This window comes from Saccoglossus kowalevskii, chromosome 4, assembly GCF_978046115.1.
Source record: "Saccoglossus kowalevskii chromosome 4, keSacKowa6.1, whole genome shotgun sequence".
NCBI classification, from domain to species: domain Eukaryota; kingdom Metazoa; phylum Hemichordata; class Enteropneusta; family Harrimaniidae; genus Saccoglossus; species Saccoglossus kowalevskii.
In genome coordinates this window covers 33,549,497-33,571,311 of record NC_140644.1, presented here as the reverse complement: position 1 = coordinate 33,571,311, position 21,815 = coordinate 33,549,497, and the positions used below count along the sequence as shown (strand labels likewise).

The 21,815-nt window shown below is 37.4% G+C and overlaps 1 protein-coding gene across 1 annotated transcript in view; it reads right to left on the bottom strand.

Moving 5' to 3' along the window:
* Positions 1–21,815, bottom strand: part of LOC100370097 (uncharacterized) — a 70,787-nt gene that overhangs the window by 21,692 nt on the left and 27,280 nt on the right. The window contains exon 2 of the mRNA XM_085498617.1: positions 1,332–1,652. Within this exon, the coding sequence (XP_085354743.1) occupies positions 1,332–1,652 (321 nt within the window). The remainder of the gene's footprint in view (positions 1–1,331; positions 1,653–21,815) is intronic.

Sequence of the window (21,815 nt, the reverse complement as noted above, 5' to 3'; positions counted from 1 at the left end):
TTATCAAATTAGCATCGGGTAAGGTTCGTATAGCTCTGTCCATGATTTCCCAATTTAGCATTGGGTAAAGTTTGTATTGCTCTGTCTGCGATTTCTCAAATTACCATCGGGTAGGGTTCGTATAGCTCTGTCCGTGATTTCCTAAATAAGCATCGGATAAGGTTCGTATAGCTCTGTCCGTGATTTCCCAAATTAGCATCGAGTAAGGTTCGTATATCTCTGTCCATGATTTCCCAATTTAGCATAGAGTAAAGTTGTTATTGCTCTGTCTGCGATTTCTCAAATTACCATCGGGTAGGGTTCGTATAGCTTTGTTCGTGATTTCCCAAATTAGCATCGGGTAAGGTTCGTACAGCTTTGTCCATGATTTCCGAAATTCACATCTGGTAATGTTCGTACAGCTCTGTCCGTAAATTATCAAATTAGCATCGGGTAAGGTTCGTATAGCTCTGTCCGTAAATTATCAAATTAACATCGGGTAAGGTTCGTATAGCTCTGTCCGTAAATTATCAAATTAACATCGGTTAAGGTTCGTATAGCTCTGTCCGTAAATTATCAAATTAGCATCGCGTAAGGTTCGTATAGCTCTGTCCGTTAATTATCAAATTAACATCGGGTAAGGTTCATATAGCTCTGTTCGTAAATTATTAAATTAACATCGGGTAAGGTTCGTATAGCTCTGTCCGTAAATTATCAAACTAACATCGGGTAAGGTTCGTACAGCTCTTTCCGTAAATTATCAAATTAGCATCGGGTAAGGTTCGTATAGCTCTGTCCATGATTTCCCAATTTAGCATTGGGTAAAGTTTTTATTGCTCTGTCTGCGATTTCTCAAATTACCATCGGGTAGGGTTCGTATTGCTCTGTCCGTGATTTCCCAAATTAGCATCGTGTAATGTTCGTATATCTCTGTCCATGATTTCCCAATTTATCATCGAGTAAAGTTGTCATTGCTCTGTCTGCAATTTCTCAAATTAATATGGGGTAGAGTTCGTATAGCTTTGTTCGTGATTTCCCAAATTAGGGTTAGTTTTGAACATTTAGGCAACATAAATATGTTAAAATAGTGTTATAAAACTTGTTATGAATAATTAATTATGTTTATCTGAATTACTCGCTATTATTATGTTGAATTGTTTCCAATGCTGTAACCGTGATATAACGTTTTTTTAAGTCTTGGTCACGAATTTTGAAATGCTGAATTATATTATTATCAATTATTCTCTGTATTTTATATTGAACATAGAATGAGCCCAATGAGAAAGTGATATTAATGATAGTATTACTGTTACTATGACGACAATATACTAAAACAAAATGCATATACTTACAACAATGGCAGAAGAATCGAACCTCATAATCTGCACATTTGAACACCTGGTCTTTGTTAAGGCAAATCAGTCCTAAATCTGGTTCACAAGTAACATTTATTTGTCCGAGTATGTCATCGTATAATGAATCTGAGCCGACTTCTTTGCACTGGACTAAGAAGGGAGTTTCACAGACGTCATATATCAGTAGTAGGTCAGACAATAGTTCAAAGTCTCCGTCGGTTTCACTGATGCCAGGGGTGTTCAAGTCGAACCATTCCGTCCAGTTCCCATCTGGACAATATGCTGAGTTCAAATGGTCGGCTGGCATACTGTACGAACCTAAATGATAACGAATGCGCTCAATGTAATTATATCAATTATATCGTTTTTATTTACAATAATATAAATATACTATCTATAAAATCATGCTTGAAAAGTAAGATAGAAAATTAAGTACAATTTTTGAATGTCCGTTATGTGTGCAGAGATATGCGTACTTGATCTCTATGTGTGCAGAGATATGTGTACCTGATCTCAATGTGTGCAGAGATATGTGTCTTTGGTCTCATTTGTTTACAGAGATGTGTGTATGTGGTCTCCTTTGTGTACAGAGATATGTGTACTTGGTCTCTATGTGTGCAAAGATATGAGGATTTGGTCTCATATGTGTCCAAAGATATGTGTATGTGGTCTCCTTTGTGTTCAGAAATATGTGTATTTGGTCTCTATGTGTGCAGAGATATGTGTATGTGGTCTCCTTTGTGTACAGAGATGTGTGTATTTGGTCTCCTTTGTGTACAGAGATATGCGGATTTGGTCTCTATGTGTACAGAGATATGTGGATTTGGTCTCTATGTGTGCAGAGATATGTGGATTTGGTCTTTATGTGTGCAGAGATATGTGTATTTGGTCTCTATGTGTGCAGAGATATGTCTATTTGGTCTCTATGTGTGCAGAAATATGTGGATTTGGTTACCTATGTGTGCAGAGATATGTGTATTTGGTCTCATATGTGTGCAGAGATATGTGTATTTGGTCTCCTATGTGTGCAGAGATATGTGTATTTAGTCTCTATGTGTACAGAGATATGTGTATTTTGTCTCCTATGTGTGCAGAGATATGTGTATTTGGTCAAATATGTGTGCAGAGATATGTGTATTTGGTCACCTATGTGTGCAGAGATATGTGTATTTTGTCACCTATTTGTGCAGAGATATATGTGTATTTGGTCACCTATGTGTGCAGAGGTATGTGTATTTGGTCACCTATGTGTGCAAAGATATGTGGATTTGGTCTCCTATGTGTGCAGAGATGTGTGTATTTGGTCTCCTTTATGTACAGAGATATGCGGATTTGGTCTCTATGTGTACATAGATATGTGGATTTGGTCTCTATGTGTGCAGAGATATGTGGATTTGGTCTTTATGTGTGCAGAGATATGTGTATTTGGTTACCTATATGTGCAGAGATATGTTTATTTGCTCTCATATGTATGCAAAGATATGTGTATTTGGTCTATTATGTGTACAGAGATATGTGTATTTGGTCTCCTATGTGTGCAGAGATATGTGTATTTGGTTACCTATATGTGCAGAGATATGTGTATTTGGTCACCTATGTGTGCAGAGATATATGTGTATTTGGCCACCTATGTGTGCAGAGGTATGTGTATTTGGTCACCTATGTGTGCAGTGATATGTGGATTTGGTCTCCTGTGTGTGCAGATATGTGTGTATTTGGCCTCCTATGTGTACATAGATGTGTGTATTTGGTCTCCTATGTGTGCAGAGATATGTGTATTTGCTCTCCTATGGGTGCAGAGATATGTGTATTTGGTCACATATGTGTGCATAGATATGTGTATTTGGTCAGCTATGTGTGCATAGATATGTGTATTTGGTCTCATATGTGTGCAGAGATGTGTGTATTTGGTCTTCTATGTGTACAGAGATATGTGTATTTAGTCTCTATGTGTGAGGAGATATGTGTATTTTGTCCCCTGTGTGTGCTGATATATAAGTATTTGGTCACCTATGTGTGCAGAGATATGTGTATTTGGTCACCTATGTGGAGCAGAGATATGTGTATTTGGTCACCTATGTGTGCAGAGATATGTGTATTTGGTCATCTATGTGTGTAGAGATATGTGTATTTGGTCACCTTTGTGTGCAGAGATATATGTGTATTTTGTCACCTATGTGTGCAGAGGTATGTGTATTTGATCACCTATGTGTGCAGAGATATGTGTATTTGGTTACCTATATGTGCAGAGATATGTGTATTTGGTCACCTATGTGTGCAGAGATATATGTGTATTTGGTCACCTATGTGTGCAGAGGTATGTGTATTTGGTCACCTATGTGTGCAGTGATATGTGGATTTGGTCTCCTGTGTGTGCAGAGTTGTGTGTATTTGGTCTCCTATGTGTACATAGATGTGTGTATTTGGTCTCCTATGTGTGCAGAGATATGTGTATTTGCTCTCCTATGGGTGCAGAGATATGTGTATTTGGTCACATATGTGTGCATAGATATGTGTATTTGGTCAGCTATGTGTGCATAGATATGTGTATTTGGTCTCATATGTGTGCAGAGATGTGTGTATTTGGTCTCCTATGTGTACAGAGATATGTGTATTTAGTCTCTATGTGTGCAGAGATATGTGTATTTTGTCCCCTGTGTGTGCAGAGATATGAGTATTGGTCACCTATGTGTGCAGAGATATGTGTATTTGGTCACCTATGTGGAGCAGAGATATGTGTATTTGGTCACCTATGTGTGCAGAGATATGTGTATTTGGTCATCTATATGTGTAGAGATATGTGTATTTGGTCACCTTTGTGTGCAGAGATATATGTGTATTTTGTCACCTATGTGTGCAGAGGTATGTGTATTTGATCACCTATGTGTGCAGAGATATGTGGATTTGGTCTCCTATGTGTGCAGAGATGTGTGTATTTGGTCTCCTATGTGTGCAGACATATGTGTATTTCGTCACCTATGTGTGCAGAGATATGTGGATTTGGTCACCTATGTGTACTTGTATTGCTATATGTTGCGAGAACAAAAATGCAGATATATATCAACTTCCGAGGACATACACTCCTTCGGAGAACCTTTTCCATAGTCCTCGGAAAACATAATTTATATTAATAGTCAATTCGATTATTAATACATTTTGCGTAGCTTAGGTTTAGTACCGGGGGGAAGGTATGGTTCACGTTATATTGATATTAATATAATTGTACCATACCTTATCCGATACTAAACCTAAGCTTCGCAAACATTTCTATGTTCAGTCACGGGATATTCAACTCTTGTTTAATTAATCTTAATTAAAATGCAATTCTCCATTGTATTGCATTGTAATTGAGTTTAATTAAACTCCAATTAAAACGCAACCCTATATAGGAACGCGTTTTAATCGAGTTCATATCGCAACTATATTAAAAGTTAATTCAACTATATTAAAAGTTAATCCAATGAAGTCCTCGGAACATTTATCAATACAAGTATGTGTGTGCAGAGATATGTGTATTTGATCTCCTATGTGTGCAGAGATGTGTGTATTTGGTCTCCTATGTGTGCATAGATATGTGTATTTGGTCACCCATTTGTGCAGAGATATGTGGATTTGGTCATATATGTGTGCAGCGATATGTGTATTTGGTCTCCGTGTGTGCAGAGATATGTGTATTTGTCTCTATGTGTGCAGAAATATGTGTATTTGTCTCTATGTGTGCAAGGATATGTGAATTTGGTCTCATATGTGTGCAAAGATATGTGTATTTGGTCACCTATGTGTGCATAGATATGTGTATTTGGTCAGCTGTGTGTGCATATATATGTGTATTTGGTCACCTATGTGTGCAGAGATATGTGTATTTGGTCACCTATGTGGAGCAGAGATATGTGTATTTGGTCACCTATGTGTGCAGAGATATGTGTATTTGGTCATCTATGTGTGTAGAGATATGTGTATTTGGTCACCTTTGTGTGCAGAGATACATGTGTATTTTGTCACCTATGTGTGCAGAGGTATGTGTATTTGATCACCTATGTGTGCAGAGATATGTGGATTTGGTCTCCTATGTGTGCAGAGATGTGTGTATTTGGTCTCCTATGTGTGCAGACATATGTGTATTTGGTCACCTATGTGTGCAGAGATATGTGGATTTGGTCACCTATGTGTACTTGTATTGCTATATGTTGCGAGAACAAAAATGCAGATATATAGCAACTTCCGAGGACATACACTCCTTCGGAGAACCTTTTCCATAGTCCTCGGAAAACGTAATTTATATTAATAGTCAATTCGATTATTAATACATTTTGCGTAGCTTAGGTTTAGTATCGGGGGAAGGTATGGTTCACGTTATATTGATATTAATATAATTGTACCATACCTTATTCGATACTAAACCTAAGCTTCGCAAACATTTCTATGTTCAGTCACGGGATATTTAACTCTTGTTTAATTAAACTTAATTAAAATGCAATTCTCCATTGTATTGCATTGTAATTGAGTTTAATTAAACTCCAATTAAAACGCAACCCTATATAGGAACGCGTTTTAATCGAGTTCATATCGCAACTATATTAAAAGTTAATTCAGCTATATTAAAAGTTAATCCAATGAAGTCCTCGGAACATATATCAATACAAGTATGTGTGTGCAGAGATATGTGTATTTGATATCCTATGTGTGCAGAGATATGTGTATTTGGTCTCCTATGTGTGCAGAGATATGTGTATTTGGTTACCTATATGTGCAGAGATATGTGTATTTGCTCTCATATGTATGCAAAGTTATGTGTATTTGGTCTATTATGTGTACAGAGATATGTGTATTTGGTCTCCTATGTGTGCAGAGATATGTGTATTTGGTCACCTATGTGTGCAAAGATATATGTGTATTTGGTCACCTATGTGTGCAGAGGTATGTGTATTTGGTCACCTATGTGTGCAGAGATATGTGGATTTGGTCTCCTGTGTGTGCAGAGATGTGTGTATTTGGTCTCCTATGTGTACATAGATATGTGTATTTGGTCTCCTATGTGTGCAGAGATATGTGTATTTGCTCTCCTATGTGTGCAGTGATATGTGTATTTGGTCACATATGTGTGCATAGGTATGTGTATTTGGTCAGCTGTGTGTGCATATATATGTGTATTTGGTCTCATATATGTGCAGAGATATGTGTATTTGGTCTCCTATGTGTGCAGAGATATGTGTATTTAGTCTCTATGTGTGCAGAGATATGTGTATTTTGTCTCCTATGTGTGCAGAGGTATGTGTATTTGGTCACCTATGTGTGCAGAGATATGTGGATTTGGTCTCCTGTGTGTGCAGAGATGTGTGTATTTGGTCTCCTATGTGTACATAGATATGTGTATTTGAGCACCTATGTGTGCAGAGATATGTGGATTTGGTCTCCTATGTGTGCAGAGATGTGTGTATTTGGTCTCCTATGTGTGCAGACATATGTGTATTTGGTCACCTATGTGTGCAGAGATATGTGGATTTGGTCACCTATGTGTACTTGTATTGCTATATGTTGCGAGAACAAAAATGCAGATATATATCAACTTCCGAGGACATACACTCCTTCGGAGAACCTTTTCCATAGTCCTCGGAAAACATAATTTATATTAATAGTCAATTCGATTATTAATAAATTTTGCGTAGCTTAGGTTTAGTACCGGGGGGAAGGTATGGTTCACGTTATATTGATATTAATATAATTGTACCATACCTTATCCGATACTAAACCTAAGCTTCGCAAACATTTCTATGTTCAGTCACGGGATATTCAACTCTTGTTTAATTAAACTTAATTAAAATGCAATTCTCCATTGTATTGCATTGTAATTGAGTTTAATTAAACTCCAATTAAAACGCAACCCTATATAGGAACGCGTTTTAATCGAGTTCATATCGCAACTATATTAAAAGTTAATTCAACTATATTAAAAGTTAATCCAATGAAGTCCTCGGAACATTTATCAATACAAGTATGTGTGTGCAGAGATATGTGTATTTGATCTCCTATGTGTGCAGAGATGTGTGTATTTGGTCTCATATGTGTGCATAGATATGTGTATTTGGTCACCCATTTGTGCAGAGATATGTGGATTTGGTCATATATGTGTGCAGCGATATGTGTATTTGGTCTCCGTGTGTGCAGAGATATGTGTATTTGTCTCTATGTGTGCAGAAATATGTGTATTTGTCTCTATGTGTGCAAGGATATGTGAATTTGGTCTCATATGTGTGCAAAGATATGTGTATTTGGTCACCTATGTGTGCATAGATATGTGTATTTGGTCAGCTGTGTGTGCATATATATGTGTATTTGGTCACCTATGTGTGCAGAGATATGTGTATTTGGTCACCTATGTGGAGCAGAGATATGTGTATTTGGTCACCTATGTGTGCAGAGATATGTGTATTTGGTCATCTATGTGTGTAGAGATATGTGTATTTGGTCACCTTTGTGTGCAGAGATACATGTGTATTTTGTCACCTATGTGTGCAGAGGTATGTGTATTTGATCACCTATGTGTGCAGAGATATGTGGATTTGGTCTCCTATGTGTGCAGAGATGTGTGTATTTGGTCTCCTATGTGTGCAGACATATGTGTATTTGGTCACCTATGTGTGCAGAGATATGTGGATTTGGTCACCTATGTGTACTTGTATTGCTATATGTTGCGAGAACAAAAATGCAGATATATAGCAACTTCCGAGGACATACACTCCTTCGGAGAACCTTTTCCATAGTCCTCGGAAAACGTAATTTATATTAATAGTCAATTCGATTATTAATACATTTTGCGTAGCTTAGGTTTAGTATCGGGGGAAGGTATTGTTCACGTTATATTGATATTAATATAATTGTACCATACCTTATTCGATACTAAACCTAAGCTTCGCAAACATTTCTATGTTCAGTCACGGGATATTCAACTCTTGTTTAATTAAACTTAATTAAAATGCAATTCTCCATTGTATTGCATTGTAATTGAGTTTAATTAAACTCCAATTAAAACGCAACCCTATATAGGAACGCGTTTTAATCGAGTTCATATCGCAACTATATTAAAAGTTAATTCAGCTATATTAAAAGTTAATCCAATGAAGTCCTCGGAACATATATCAATACAAGTATGTGTGTGCAGAGATATGTGTATTTGATATCCTATGTGTGCAGAGATATGTGTATTTGGTCTCCTATGTGTGCAGAGATATGTGTATTTGGTTACCTATATGTGCAGAGATATGTGTATTTGCTCTCATATGTATGCAAAGTTATGTGTATTTGGTCTATTATGTGTACAGAGATATGTGTATTTGGTCTCCTATGTGTGCAGAGATATGTGTATTTGGTCACCTATGTGTGCAAAGATATATGTGTATTTGGTCACCTATGTGTGCAGAGGTATGTGTATTTGGTCACCTATGTGTGCAGAGATATGTGGATTTGGTCTCCTGTGTGTGCAGAGATGTGTGTATCTGGTCTCCTATGTGTACATAGATATGTGTATTTGGTCTCCTATGTGTGCAGAGATATGTGTATTTGCTCTCCTATGTGTGCAGTGATATGTGTATTTGGTCACATATGTGTGCATAGGTATGTGTATTTGGTCAGCTGTGTGTGCATATATATGTGTATTTGGTCTCATATGTGTGCAGAGATATGTGTATTTGGTCTCCTATGTGTGCAGAGATATGTGTATTTAGTCTCTATGTGTGCAGAGATATGTGTATTTTGTCTCCTATGTGTGCAGAGGTATGTGTATTTGGTCACCTATGTGTGCAGAGATATGTGGATTTGGTCTCCTGTGTGTGCAGAGATGTGTGTATTTGGTCTCCTATGTGTACATAGATATGTGTATTTGGTCTCCTATGTGTGCAGAGATATGTGTATTTGCTCTCCTATGTGTGCAGTGATATGTGTATTTGGTCACATATGTGTGCATAGGTATGTGTATTTGGTCAGCTGTGTGTGCATATATATGTGTATTTGGTCGCATATGTGTGCAGAGATATGTGTATTTGGTCTCCTATGTGTGCAGAGATATGTGTATTTAGTCTCTATGTGTGCAGAGATATGTGTATTTTGTCTCCTATGTGTGCAGAGATATGTGTATTTGGTCAAATATGTGTGCAGAGATATGTGTATTTGGTCAACTATGTGTGCAGAGGTATGTGTATTTGGTCACCTATGTGTGCAAAGATATGTGGATTTGGTCTCCTATGTGTGCAGAGATGTGTGTATTTGGTCTCCTTTGTGTACAGAGATATGCGGATTTGGTCTCTATGTGTACATAGATATGTGGATTTGGTCTCTATGTGTGCAGAGATATGTGGATTTGGTCTTTATGTGTGCAGATATATGTGTATTTGGTCTCTATGTGTGCAGAGATATGTCTATTTGGTCTCTATGTATGCAAAGATATGTGTATTTGGTCTATTATGTGTACAGAGATATGTGTATTTGGTCTCCTATGTGTGCAGAGATATGTGTATTTGGTTACCTATATGTGCAGAGATATGTGTATTTGCTCTCATATGTATGCAAAGATATGTGTATTTGGTCTATTATGTGTACAGAGATATGTGTATTTGGTCTCATATGTGTGCAGAGATATGTGTATTTGGTTACCTATATGTGCAGAGATATGTGTATTTGGTCACCTATGTGTGCAGAGATATATGTGTATTTGGTCACCTATGTGTGCAGAGGTATGTGTATTTGGTTACCTTTGTGTGCAGAGATATATGTGTATTTTGTCACCTATGTGTGCAGAGGTATGTGTATTTGATCACCTATGTGTGCAGAGATATGTGGATTTGGTCTCCTATGTGTGCAGAGATGTGTGTATTTGGTCTCCTATGTGTGCAGACATATGTGTATTTGGTCACCTATGTGTGCAGAGATATGTGGATTTGGTCACCTATGTGTACTTGTATTGCTATATGTTGCGAGAACAAAAATGCAGATATATAGCAACTTTCGAGGACATACACTCCTTCGGAGAACCTTTTCCATAGTCCTCGGAAAACATAATTTATATTAATAGTCAATTCGATTATTAATACATTTTGCGTAGCTTAGGTTTAGTATCGGGGGGAAGGTATGGTTCACGTTATATTGATATTAATATAATTGTACCATACCTTATCCGATACTAAACCTAAGCTTCGCAAACATTTCTATGTTCAGTCACGGGATATTCAACTCTTGTTTAATTAAACTTAATTAAAATGCAATTCTCCATTGTATTGCATTGTAATTGAGTTTAATTAAACTCCAATTAAAACGCAACCCTATATAGGAACGCGTTTTAATCGAGTTCATATCGCAACTATATTAAAAGTTAATTCAACTATATTAAAAGTTAATCCAATGAAGTCCTCGGAACATTTATCAATACAAGTATGTGGGTGCAGAGATATGTGTATTTGATCTCCTATGTGTGCAGAGATGTGTGTATTTGGTCTCCTATGTGTGCATAGATATGTGTATTTGGTCACCCATTTGTGCAGAGATATGTGGATTTGGTCATATATGTGTGCAGCGATATGTGTATTTGGTCTCCGTGTGTGCAGAGATATGTGTATTTGTCTCTATGTGTGCAGAAATATGTGTATTTGTCTCTATGAGTGCAGAGATATGTGAATTTGGTCTCATATGTGTGCAAAGATATGTGTATTTGGTCACTTATGTGTGCATAGATATGTGTATTTGGTCAGCTGTGTGTGCATATGTATGTGTATTTGGTCACCTATGTGTGCAGAGATATGTGTATTTGGTCACCTATGTGGAGCAGAGATATGTGTATTTGGTCACCTATGTGTGCAGAGATATGTGTATTTGGTCATCTATGTGTGTAGAGATATGTGTATTTGGTCACCTTTGTGTGCAGAGATATATGTGTATTTTGTCACCTATGTGTACAGAGGTATGTGTATTTGATCACCTATGTGTGCAGAGATATGTGGATTTGGTCTCCTATGTGTGCAGAGATGTGTGTATTTGGTCTCCTATGTGTGCAGACATATGTGTATTTGGTCACCTATGTGTGCAGAGATATGTGGATTTGGTCACCTGTGTGTACTTGTATTGCTATATGTTGCGAGAACAAAATTGCAGATATATAGCAATTTCCGAGGACATACACTCCTTCGGAGAACCTTTTCCATAGTCCTCGGAAAACGTAATTTATATCAATAGTCAATTCGATTATTAATACATTTTGCGTAGCTTAGGTTTAATATCGGGGGGAAGGTATGGTTCACGTTATATTGATATTAATATAATTGTACCATACCTTATCCGATACTAAACCTAAGCTTCGCAAACATTTCTATGTTCAGTCACGGGATATTCAACTCTTGTTTAATTAAACTTAATTAAAATGCAATTCTCCATTGTATTGCATTGTAATTGAGTTTAATTAAACTCCAATTAAAACGCAATCCTATATAGGAACGCGTTTAAATCGAGTTCATATCGCAACTATATTAAAAGTTAATTCAACTATATTAAAAGTTAATCCAATGAAGTCCTCGGAACATATATCAATACAAGTATGTGTGTGCAGAGATATGTGTATTTGATCTCCTATGTGTGCAGAGATGTGTGTATTTGGTCTCCTATGTGTGCATAGATATGTATGTGTATTTGGTCACCCATTTGTGCAGAGATATGTGGATTTGGTCATATATGTGTGCAGCGATATGTGTATTTGGTCTCTGTGTGTGCAGAGATATGTGTATTTGGTCTCCTATGTGTGCATAGATATGTGTATTTGGTCACCCATTTGTGCAGAGATATGTGGATTTGGTCATCTATGAGTGCAGCGATATGTGTATTTGGTCTCTGTGTGTGCATAGGTATGTGTATTTGGTCAGCTGTGTGTGCATATATATGTGTATTTGGTCTCATATGTGTGCAGAGATGTGTGTATTTGGTCTCCTATGTGTGCAGAGATATGTGTATTCAGTCTCTATGTGTGCAGAGATATTTATATTTTGTCTCCTATGTGTACAGAGATATGTGTATTTGGTCAAATATGTGTGCAGAGATATGTGTATTTTGTCACCTATGTGTGCAGAGATATATGTGTATTTGGTCACCTATGTGTGCAGAGGTATGTGTATTTGGTCACCTATGTGTGCAAAGATATGTGGATTTGGTCTCATATGTGTGCAGAGATGTGTGTATTTGGTCTCCTTTGTGTACAGAGATATGCGGATTTGGCCTCTATGTGTACATAGATATGTTGATTTGGTCTCTATGTGTGCAGAGATATGTGGATTTGGTCTTTATGTGTGCAGATATATGTGTATTTGGTCTCTGTGTGTGCAGATATATGTCTATTTGGTCTCTATGTATGCAAAGATATGTGTATTTGGTCTATTATGTGTACAGAGATATGTGTATTTGGTCTCCTATGTGTGCAGAGATATGTGTATTTGGTTACCTATATGTGCAGAGATATGTGTATTTGGTCACCTATGTGTGCAGAGATATATGTGTATTTGGTCACCTATGTGTGCAGAGGTATGTGTATTTGGTCACCTATGTGTGCAGAGATATGTGGAATTGGTCTCCTGTGTGTGCAGAGATGTGTGTATTTGGTCTCCTATGTGTACATAGATGTGTGTATTTGGTCTCCTATGTGTGCAGAGATATGTGTATTTGCTCTCCTATTGGTGCAGAGATATATGTATTTGGTCACCTATGTGTGCATAGATATGTGTATTCGGTCAGCTATGTGTGCATAGATATGTGTATTTGGTCTCATATGTGTGCAGAGATGTGTGTATTTGGTCTCCTATGTGTACAGAGATATGTGTATTTAGTCTCTATGTGTGCAGATATATGTGTATTTTGTCTCCTGTGTGTGCAGAGATATGAGTATTTGGTCACCTATGTGTGCAGAGATATGTGTATTTGGTCACCTATGTGGAGCAGAGATATGTGTATTTGGTCACCTATGTGTGCAGAGATATGTGTATTTGGTCATCTAAGTGTGTAGAGATATGTGTATTTGGTCACCTTTGTGTGCAGAGATATATGTGTATTTTGTCACCTATGTGTGCAGAGGTATGTGTATTTGGTCACCTATGTGTGCAGAGATATGTGGATTTGGTCTCCTATGTGTACATAGATGTGTGTATTTGGTCTCCTATGTGTGCATAGATATGTGTATTTGCTCTCCTATTGGTGCAGAGATATATGTATTTGGTCACCTATGTGTGCATAGATATGTGTATTCGGTCAGCTATGTGTGCATAGATATGTGTATTTGGTCTCATATGTGTGCAGAGATGTGTGTATTTGGTCACCTATGTGTACAGAGATATGTGTATTTAGTCTCTATGTGTGCAGATATATGTGTATTTTGTCTCCTGTGTGTGCAGAGATATGAGTATTTGGTCACCTATGTGTGCAGAGATATGTGTATTTGGTCACCTATGTGGAGCAGAGATATGTGTATTTGGTCACCTATGTGTGCAGAGATATGTGTATTTGGTCATCTAAGTGTGTAGAGATATGTGTATTTGGTCACCTTTGTGTGCAGAGATATATGTGTATTTTGTCACCTATGTGTGCAGAGGTATGTGTATTTGGTCACCTATGTGTGCAGAGATATGTGGATTTGGTCTCCTATGTGTGCTGAGATGTGTGTATTTGGTCTCCTATGTGCGCAGACATATGTGTATTTGGTCACCTATGTGTGCAGAGATATGTGGATTTGGTCACCTATGTGTACTTGTATTGCTATATGTTGCGAGAACAAACATGCAGATATATAGCAACTTCCGAGGACATACACACCTTCGGAGAACCTTTTTCATAGTCCTCGGAAAACGTAATTTATATTAATAGTCAATTCGATTATTAATACATTTTGCGTAGCTTAGGTTTAGTATCGGGGGGAAGGTATGGTTCACGTTATATTGATATTAATATAATTGTACCATACCTTATCCGAATCTAAACCTAATCTTCGCAAACATTTCTATGTTCAGTCACGGGATATTCAACTCTTGTTTAATTAAACTTAATTAAAATGCAATTCTCCATTGTATTGCATTGTAATTGAGTTTAATTAAACTCCAATTAAAACGCAACCCTATATAGGAACGCGTTTTAATCGAGTTCATATCGCAACTATATTAAAAGTTAATTCAACTATATTAAAAGTTAATCCAATGAAGTCCTCGGAACATATATCAATACAAGTATGTGTGTGCAGAGATACGTGGATTTGGTCACCTATGTGTGCAGAGATATGTGTATTTGATCTCCTATGTGTGCAGAGATGTGTGTATTTGGTCTCCTATGTGTGCATAGATATGTGTATTTGGTCACCCGTTTGTGCAGAGATATATGGATTTGGTCATCTATGTGTGCAGCGATATGTTTATTTGGTCTCTGTGTCTGCAGAGATATGTGTATTTGTCTCTATATGCGCAGAAATATATGTATTTGTCTCTATGCGTGCAGAGATATGTGTATTTGGTCTCATATGTATGCAAAGATATGTGTATTTGGTCTCTTATGTGTACAGAGATATGTGTATTTGGTCTCCTATGTGTGCAGAGATATATGTGCATTTGGTCACCTATGTGTGCAGATGTATGTGTATTTGGTCACCTATGTGTGCAGAGATATGTGGATTTGGTCTCCTATGTGTGGAGAGATGTGCGTATTTGGTCTCCTATGTGTGCAGAGATATGTGTATTTGATCTCCTATGTGTGCAGAGATGTGTGTATTTGGTCTCCTATGTGTGCATAGATATGTGTATTTGGTCACCCATTTGTGCAGAGATATGTGGATTTGGTCATCTATGTGTGCAGTGATATGTGTATTTGGTCTCAGTGTGTGCAGAGATATGTGTATTTGTCTCTATGTGTGCAGAAATATGTGTATTTGTCTCTATGTGTGCAGAGATGCGTGAATTTGGTCTCATATGTGTGCAAAGATATGTGTATTTGGTCTCCTATGTGTACAGATATATGTGTATTTGGTCTCCTATGTGTACAGAGATATGTGTATTTGCTCTCCTAGGTGTGCAGAGTTAAGTGTATATGCTCTCCTATGTGTGCAGAAATATGTGTATTTGCTCTCGTATGTGTGCATAGATATGTGTATTTGGTCACCTATGTGTGCATATATATGTTTATTTGGTCAGCTATGTGTGCATATATATGTGTATGTGGTCTCATATGTGTGCAGAGATGTGTGTATTTGGTCTCCTATGTGTACAGAGATACGTGTATTTAGTCTCTATGTGTGCAGAGATATGTGTATTTTGTCTCCTATGTGTGCAGAGATATGTGGATTTGGAGACATATGTGTACATTGATATGCGTATTTGGTCTCTATGTGTGCAGAGATATGTGGATTTGGTCTGTATGTGTGCAGAGAAATGTGTATTTGGTCTCAGATTTGTGCAGAGATATGCTTATTTGGTCTCTTATGTGTGCAGAGATATGTGTATTTGGTCACCTATGTGTGCAGAGATATGTGTATTTGGTCTTTATGTGTGCAGAGATATGTGTATTTTGTCTCTATGTGTGCAGAGATATGTGTATTTGTCTCTATGTGTGCCGAGATATGTGTATTTGGTCTCAATGTGTACAGAGATATGTGTATTCGGTCTCCTATGTGTGCAGAGATATGTGGATTTGTTCTCTATGTGTGTAGAGATATGTGTATTTGGTCTCATTTGTGTATAGAGATATGTGTATCTGGTCTCTATATGTGCAGAGATATGTGGATTTGGTCTCCTATGTGTGCAGAAATATTGGTATGTGGTTTCCTTTGTGTGCAGAGATATGTGTATTTGGTCTTTATGTGTGCAGAGATATGTGTATGCGGTCTCCTTTGTGTACAGAGATATGTGTATTTGGTCTCCTTCGTGTACAGATTTTTGTGTATTTGGTCAATTTTGTGTGCAGAGATATGTGTTTTTGGTCTTTATGTGTGCAGAGATATGTGTATGTTGTCTCCTTTGTGTGCAGAGATATGTGTATTTGGTCTCCTTTGTGTACAGATATATGTGTATTTGGTCACCTATGTGTGCAGGGATATGTGTATTTGGTCTCTATGTGTGCAGACATATGTGTATTTATTCTCTATGTGTACCGAGATATGTGTATTTGTCTCTATGTGTGCAGAGATATGTGGATTTTGTCTCATATGTGTGCAGAGATGTGTGTATTTGGTCTCCTATGAGTGCAGAGATATGTGTATTTGGTCACCTATGTGTGCAGAGATATGTGTATTTGGTCTCTATGTGTGCAGAAATATGTGTATTTAGTCTCTATGTGTGCAGAGATATGTGTATTTGTCTCTATGTGTGCAGAGATATGTGGATTTGGTCTCTATGTGTACCGAGATATGTGTATTTAGTCTTTATGTGTGCAGAGATATGTGTATTTGGTCTCATATTTGTGCAGAGATATGCTTATTTGGTCTCATATGCGTGCAGAGATATGTGTATTTGGTCTCATATGTGTGCCGAGATATGTGTATTTGGTCTCAATGTGTACAGAGATATGTGTATTCGGTCTCCTATGTGTGCAGAGATATGTGGATTTGGTCTCTATGTGTGTAGAGATATGTGTATTTGGTCTCATTTGTGTACAGAGATATGTGTATCTGGTCTCTATATGTGCAGAGATATGTGGATTTGGTCTCCTATGTGTGCAGAAATATTGGTATGTGGTTTCCTTTGTGTGCAGAGATATGTGTATTTGGTCTTTATGTGTGCAGAGATATGTGTATGCGGTCTCCTTTGTGTACAGAGATATGTGTATTTGGTCTCCTTCGTGTACATATTTTTGTGTATTTGGTCAATTTTGTGTGCAGAGATATGTGTTTTTGGTCTTTATGTGTGCAGAGATATGTGTATGTTGTCTCCTTTGTGTACAGAGATATGTGTATTTGGTCTCCTTTGTGTACAGATATATGTGTATTTGGTCACCTATGTGTGCAGGGATATGTGTATTTGGTCTCTATGTGTGCAGACATATGTGTATTTATTCTCTATGTGTACCGAGATATGTGTATTTGTCTCTATGTGTGCAGAGATATGTGGATTTTGTCTCATATGTGTGCAGATATGTGTGTATTTGGTCTCCTATGAGTGCAGAGATATGTGTATTTGGTCACCTATGTGTGCAGAGATATGTGTATTTGGTCTCTATGTGTGCAGAAATATGTGTATTTAGTCTCTATGTGTGCAGAGATATGTGTATTTGTCTCTATGTGTGCAGAGATATGTGGATTTGGTCTCTATGTGTACCGAGATATGTGTATTTAGTCTTTATGTGTGCAGAGATATGTGTATTTGGTCTCATATTTGTGCAGAGATATGCTTATTTGGTCTCCTATGCGTGCAGAGATATGTGTATTTTGTCTCATATGTGTGCAGAGATGTGTGTATTTGGTCTCCTATGTGTACAGAGATATGTGTATTTAGTCTCTATGTGTGCAGAGATATGTGTATTTTGTCTCCTATGTGTGCAGAGATATGTGGATTTGGAGACATATGTGTACATTGATATGCGTATTTGGTCTCTATGTGTGCAGAGATATGTGGATTTGGTCTTTATGTGTGCAGAGAAATGTGTATTTGGTCTCATATTTGTGCAGAGATATGCTTATTTGGTCTATTATGTGTGCAGAGATATGTGTATTTGGTCACCTATGTGTGCAGAGATATGTGTATTTGGTATTTATGTGTGCAGAGATATGTGTATTTTGTCTCTATGTGTGCAGAGATATGTGTATTTGTCTCTATGTGTGCAGAGATATGTGTATTTGGTCTCAATGTGTACAGAGATATGTGTATTCGGTCTCCTATGTGTGCAGAGATATGTGGATTTGGTCTCTATGTGTGTAGAGATATGTGTTTTTGGTCTTTATGTGTGCAGAGATATGTGTATGTGGTCTCCTTTGTGTACAGAGATATGTGTATTTGGTCGCCTTTGTGTACAGATATATGTGTATTTGGTCACCTATGTGTGCAGGGATATGTGTATTTAGACTCTATGTGTGCAGAGATATGTGGATTTGGTCTCTATGTGTACCGAGATGTGTGTATTTGGTCTTTATCTGTGCAGAGATAAGTGTATTTGGTCTCACATGTGTGCAGAGATATGTGTATTTGATCACCTATGTGTGCAGAGATATGTGTATTTGGCCTCTATGTGTGCAGAGAAATGTGTATTTAGTCTCTATGTGTGCAGAGATATGTGGATTTGTCACTATGAGTGCAGAGATATTTGGATTTGCTCTCTATGTGTACCGAGATATGTGTATTCGGTCTCTTATGTGTACAGAGATATGTGTATTTGTTCTCTATGTGTGCAGAGATACATGTATGTGGATTTGGTCTCTATGTGTACAGAGTTATGTGTATATGGTCTCTATGTGTATAAAGATATGTGTATTTGGTCTTTATGTGTGCAGAGATATGTGTATGTGGTCTCCTTTGTGTACAGAGATATGTGTATTTGGTCTCCTTTGTGTACAGATATATATGTGTATTTGGTCTCTATGTGTGCAGAGATATGTGGATTTGGTCTCCTATGTGTGCAGAAATATTTGTATTTGGTCTCCTTTGTGTACAGAGATATGTGTATTTGGTCTCCTTTGTGTACAGAGATATGTGTATCTGGTCTCTATGTGTGCAGAGATATGTGGATTTGGTCTCCTATGTGTGCAGAAATATTTGTATTTGGTCTCCTTTGTGTACAGATATATGTGTATTTGGTCACCTATGTGTGCAGGGATATGTGTATTTGGTCTCTATGTGTGCAGACATATGTGTATTTATTCTCTATGTGTACCGAGATATGTGTATTTGTCTCTATGTGTGCAGAGATATGTGGATTTGGTCTCTATGTGTACCGAGATATGTGTATTTAGTCTTTATGTGTGCAGAGATATGTGTATTTGGTCTCATATTTGTGCAGAGATATGCTTATTTGGTCTCCTATGCGTGCAGAGATATGTGTATTTTGTCTCATATGTGTGCAGAGATGTGTGTATTTGTCTCTATGTGTGCAGAGATATGTGTGTTTAGTCTCAATGTGTACAGAGATATGTGTATTCGGTCTCCTATGTGTGCAGAGATATGTGGATTTGGTCTCTATGTGTACAGAGTTATGTGTATATGGTCTCTATGTGTATAGAGATATGTGTATTTGGTCTTTATGTGTGCAGAGATATGTGTATGTGGTCTCCTTTGTGTACAGAGATATGTGTATTTGTTCTCCTTTGTGTACAGATATATGTGTATTTGGTCACCTATGTGTGCAGGGATATGTGTATTTAGACTCTATGTGTGCAGAGATATGTGTATTTGGTCTCATATGTGTGCAGAGATGTGTGTATTTGGTCTCCTATGTGTGCAGAGATATGTGTATTTGGTCACCTATGTGTGCAGAGATATGTGCATTTGGTCTCTATGTGTGCAGAGATATGTGTATTTAGTCTCTATGTGTGCAGAGATATGAGGATTTTTCTCTATGTGTGCAGAGATATTTGGATTTGGTCTCTAAGTGAACCGAGATACGTGTATTTGGTTTTTATGTGTGCAGAGATATGTGTATTTGGTCTCTTATTTGTGCAGAGATATGCGTATGTGGTCTCCTATGTGTGCAGAGATATATGTATTTGGTCAACTATGTGTGCAGAGATATGTGTATTTGGTCTCTATGTGTGCAGAGATATGTGTATTTAGTCTCTGTGTGTGCAGAGATATGTGTATTTGTCTCTATTTGTGCAGAGATATGTGTATTAGGTCTCTGTGTGTACAGAGATATGTGTATTCGGTCTCTTATGAGTGCAGAGATATGTGTATTTGGTCTCTATGTGTGCAGAGATATGTGGATTTGGTCTCTATGTGTACAGAGTTATGTGTATATGGTCTCTATGTTTATAGAGATAAGTGTATTTGGTCTTTATGTGTGCAGAGATATGTGTATGTGGTCTCCTTTGTGTACAGAGATATGTGTATTTGGTCACCTATGTGTGCAGGGATATGTGGATTTGGTCTCCTATGTGAGCAGAAATATTTGTATGTGATTTCCTTTGTGTGCAGAGATATGTATATTTGGTCTTCATGTGTGCAGAGATATGTGTATTTGGTCTCCTTTGTGTACAGAGATATGTGTATCTGGTCTCTATGTGTGCAGAGATATGTGGATTTGGTCTCCTATGTGTGCAGAAATATTTGTATTTGGTCTCCTTTGTGTACAGATATATGTGGATTTGGTCACCTATGTGTGCAGGGATATGTGGATTTGGTCTCTATGTGTACCGAGATGTGTGTATTTGGTCTTTATCTGTGCAGAGATAAGTGTATTTGGTCTCACATGTGTGCAGAGATATGTGTATTTGATCACCTATGTGTGCAGAGATATGTGTATTTGGCCTCTATGTGTGCAGAGAAATGTGTATTTAGTCTCTATGTGTGCAGAGATATGTGGATTTGTCACTATGAGTGCAGAGATATTTGGATTTGCTCTCTATGTGTACCGAGATATGTGTATTCGGTCTCTTATGTGTACAGAGATATGTGTATTTGTTCTCTATGTGTGCAGAGATACATGTATGTGGATTTGGTCTCTATGTGTACAGAGTTATGTGTATATGGTCTCTATGTGTATAAAGATATGTGTATTTGGTCTTTATGTGTGCAGAGATATGTGTATGTGGTCTCCTTTGTGTACAGAGATATGTGTATTTGGTCTCCTTTGTGTACAGATATATATGTGTATTTGGTCTCTATGTGTGCAGAGATATGTGGATTTGGTCTCCTATGTGTGCAGAAATATTTGTATTTGGTCTCCTTTGTGTACAGAGATATGTGTATTTGGTCTCCTTTGTGTACAGAGATATGTGTATCTGGTCTCTATGTGTGCAGAGATATGTGGATTTGGTCTCCTATGTGTGCAGAAATATTTGTATTTGGTCTCCTTTGTGTACAGATATATGTGTATTTGGTCACCTATGTGTGCAGGGATATGTGTATTTGGTCTCTATGTGTGCAGACATATGTGTATTTATTCTCTATGTGTACCGAGATATGTGTATTTGTCTCCATGCGTGCAGAGATATGTGAATTTGGTCTCTATGTGAACCGAGATGTGTGTATTTGGTCTTTATGTGTGCAGAGATATGTGTATTTGGTCTCTATGTGTGCAGAGATATGTGTATTTGTCTCCTTGTGTGCAGAGATATGTGTATTTAGTCTCTATGTGTGCAGAGATATGTGTATTTGTCTCTATGTGTGCAGAGATATGTGTGTTTAGTCTCAATGTGTACAGAGATATGTGTATTCGGTCTCCTATGTGTGCAGAGATATGTGGATTTGGTCTCTATGTGTACTGAGTTATGTGTATATGGTCTCTATGTGTATAGAGATATGTGTATTTGGTCTTTATGTGTGCAGAGATATGTGTATG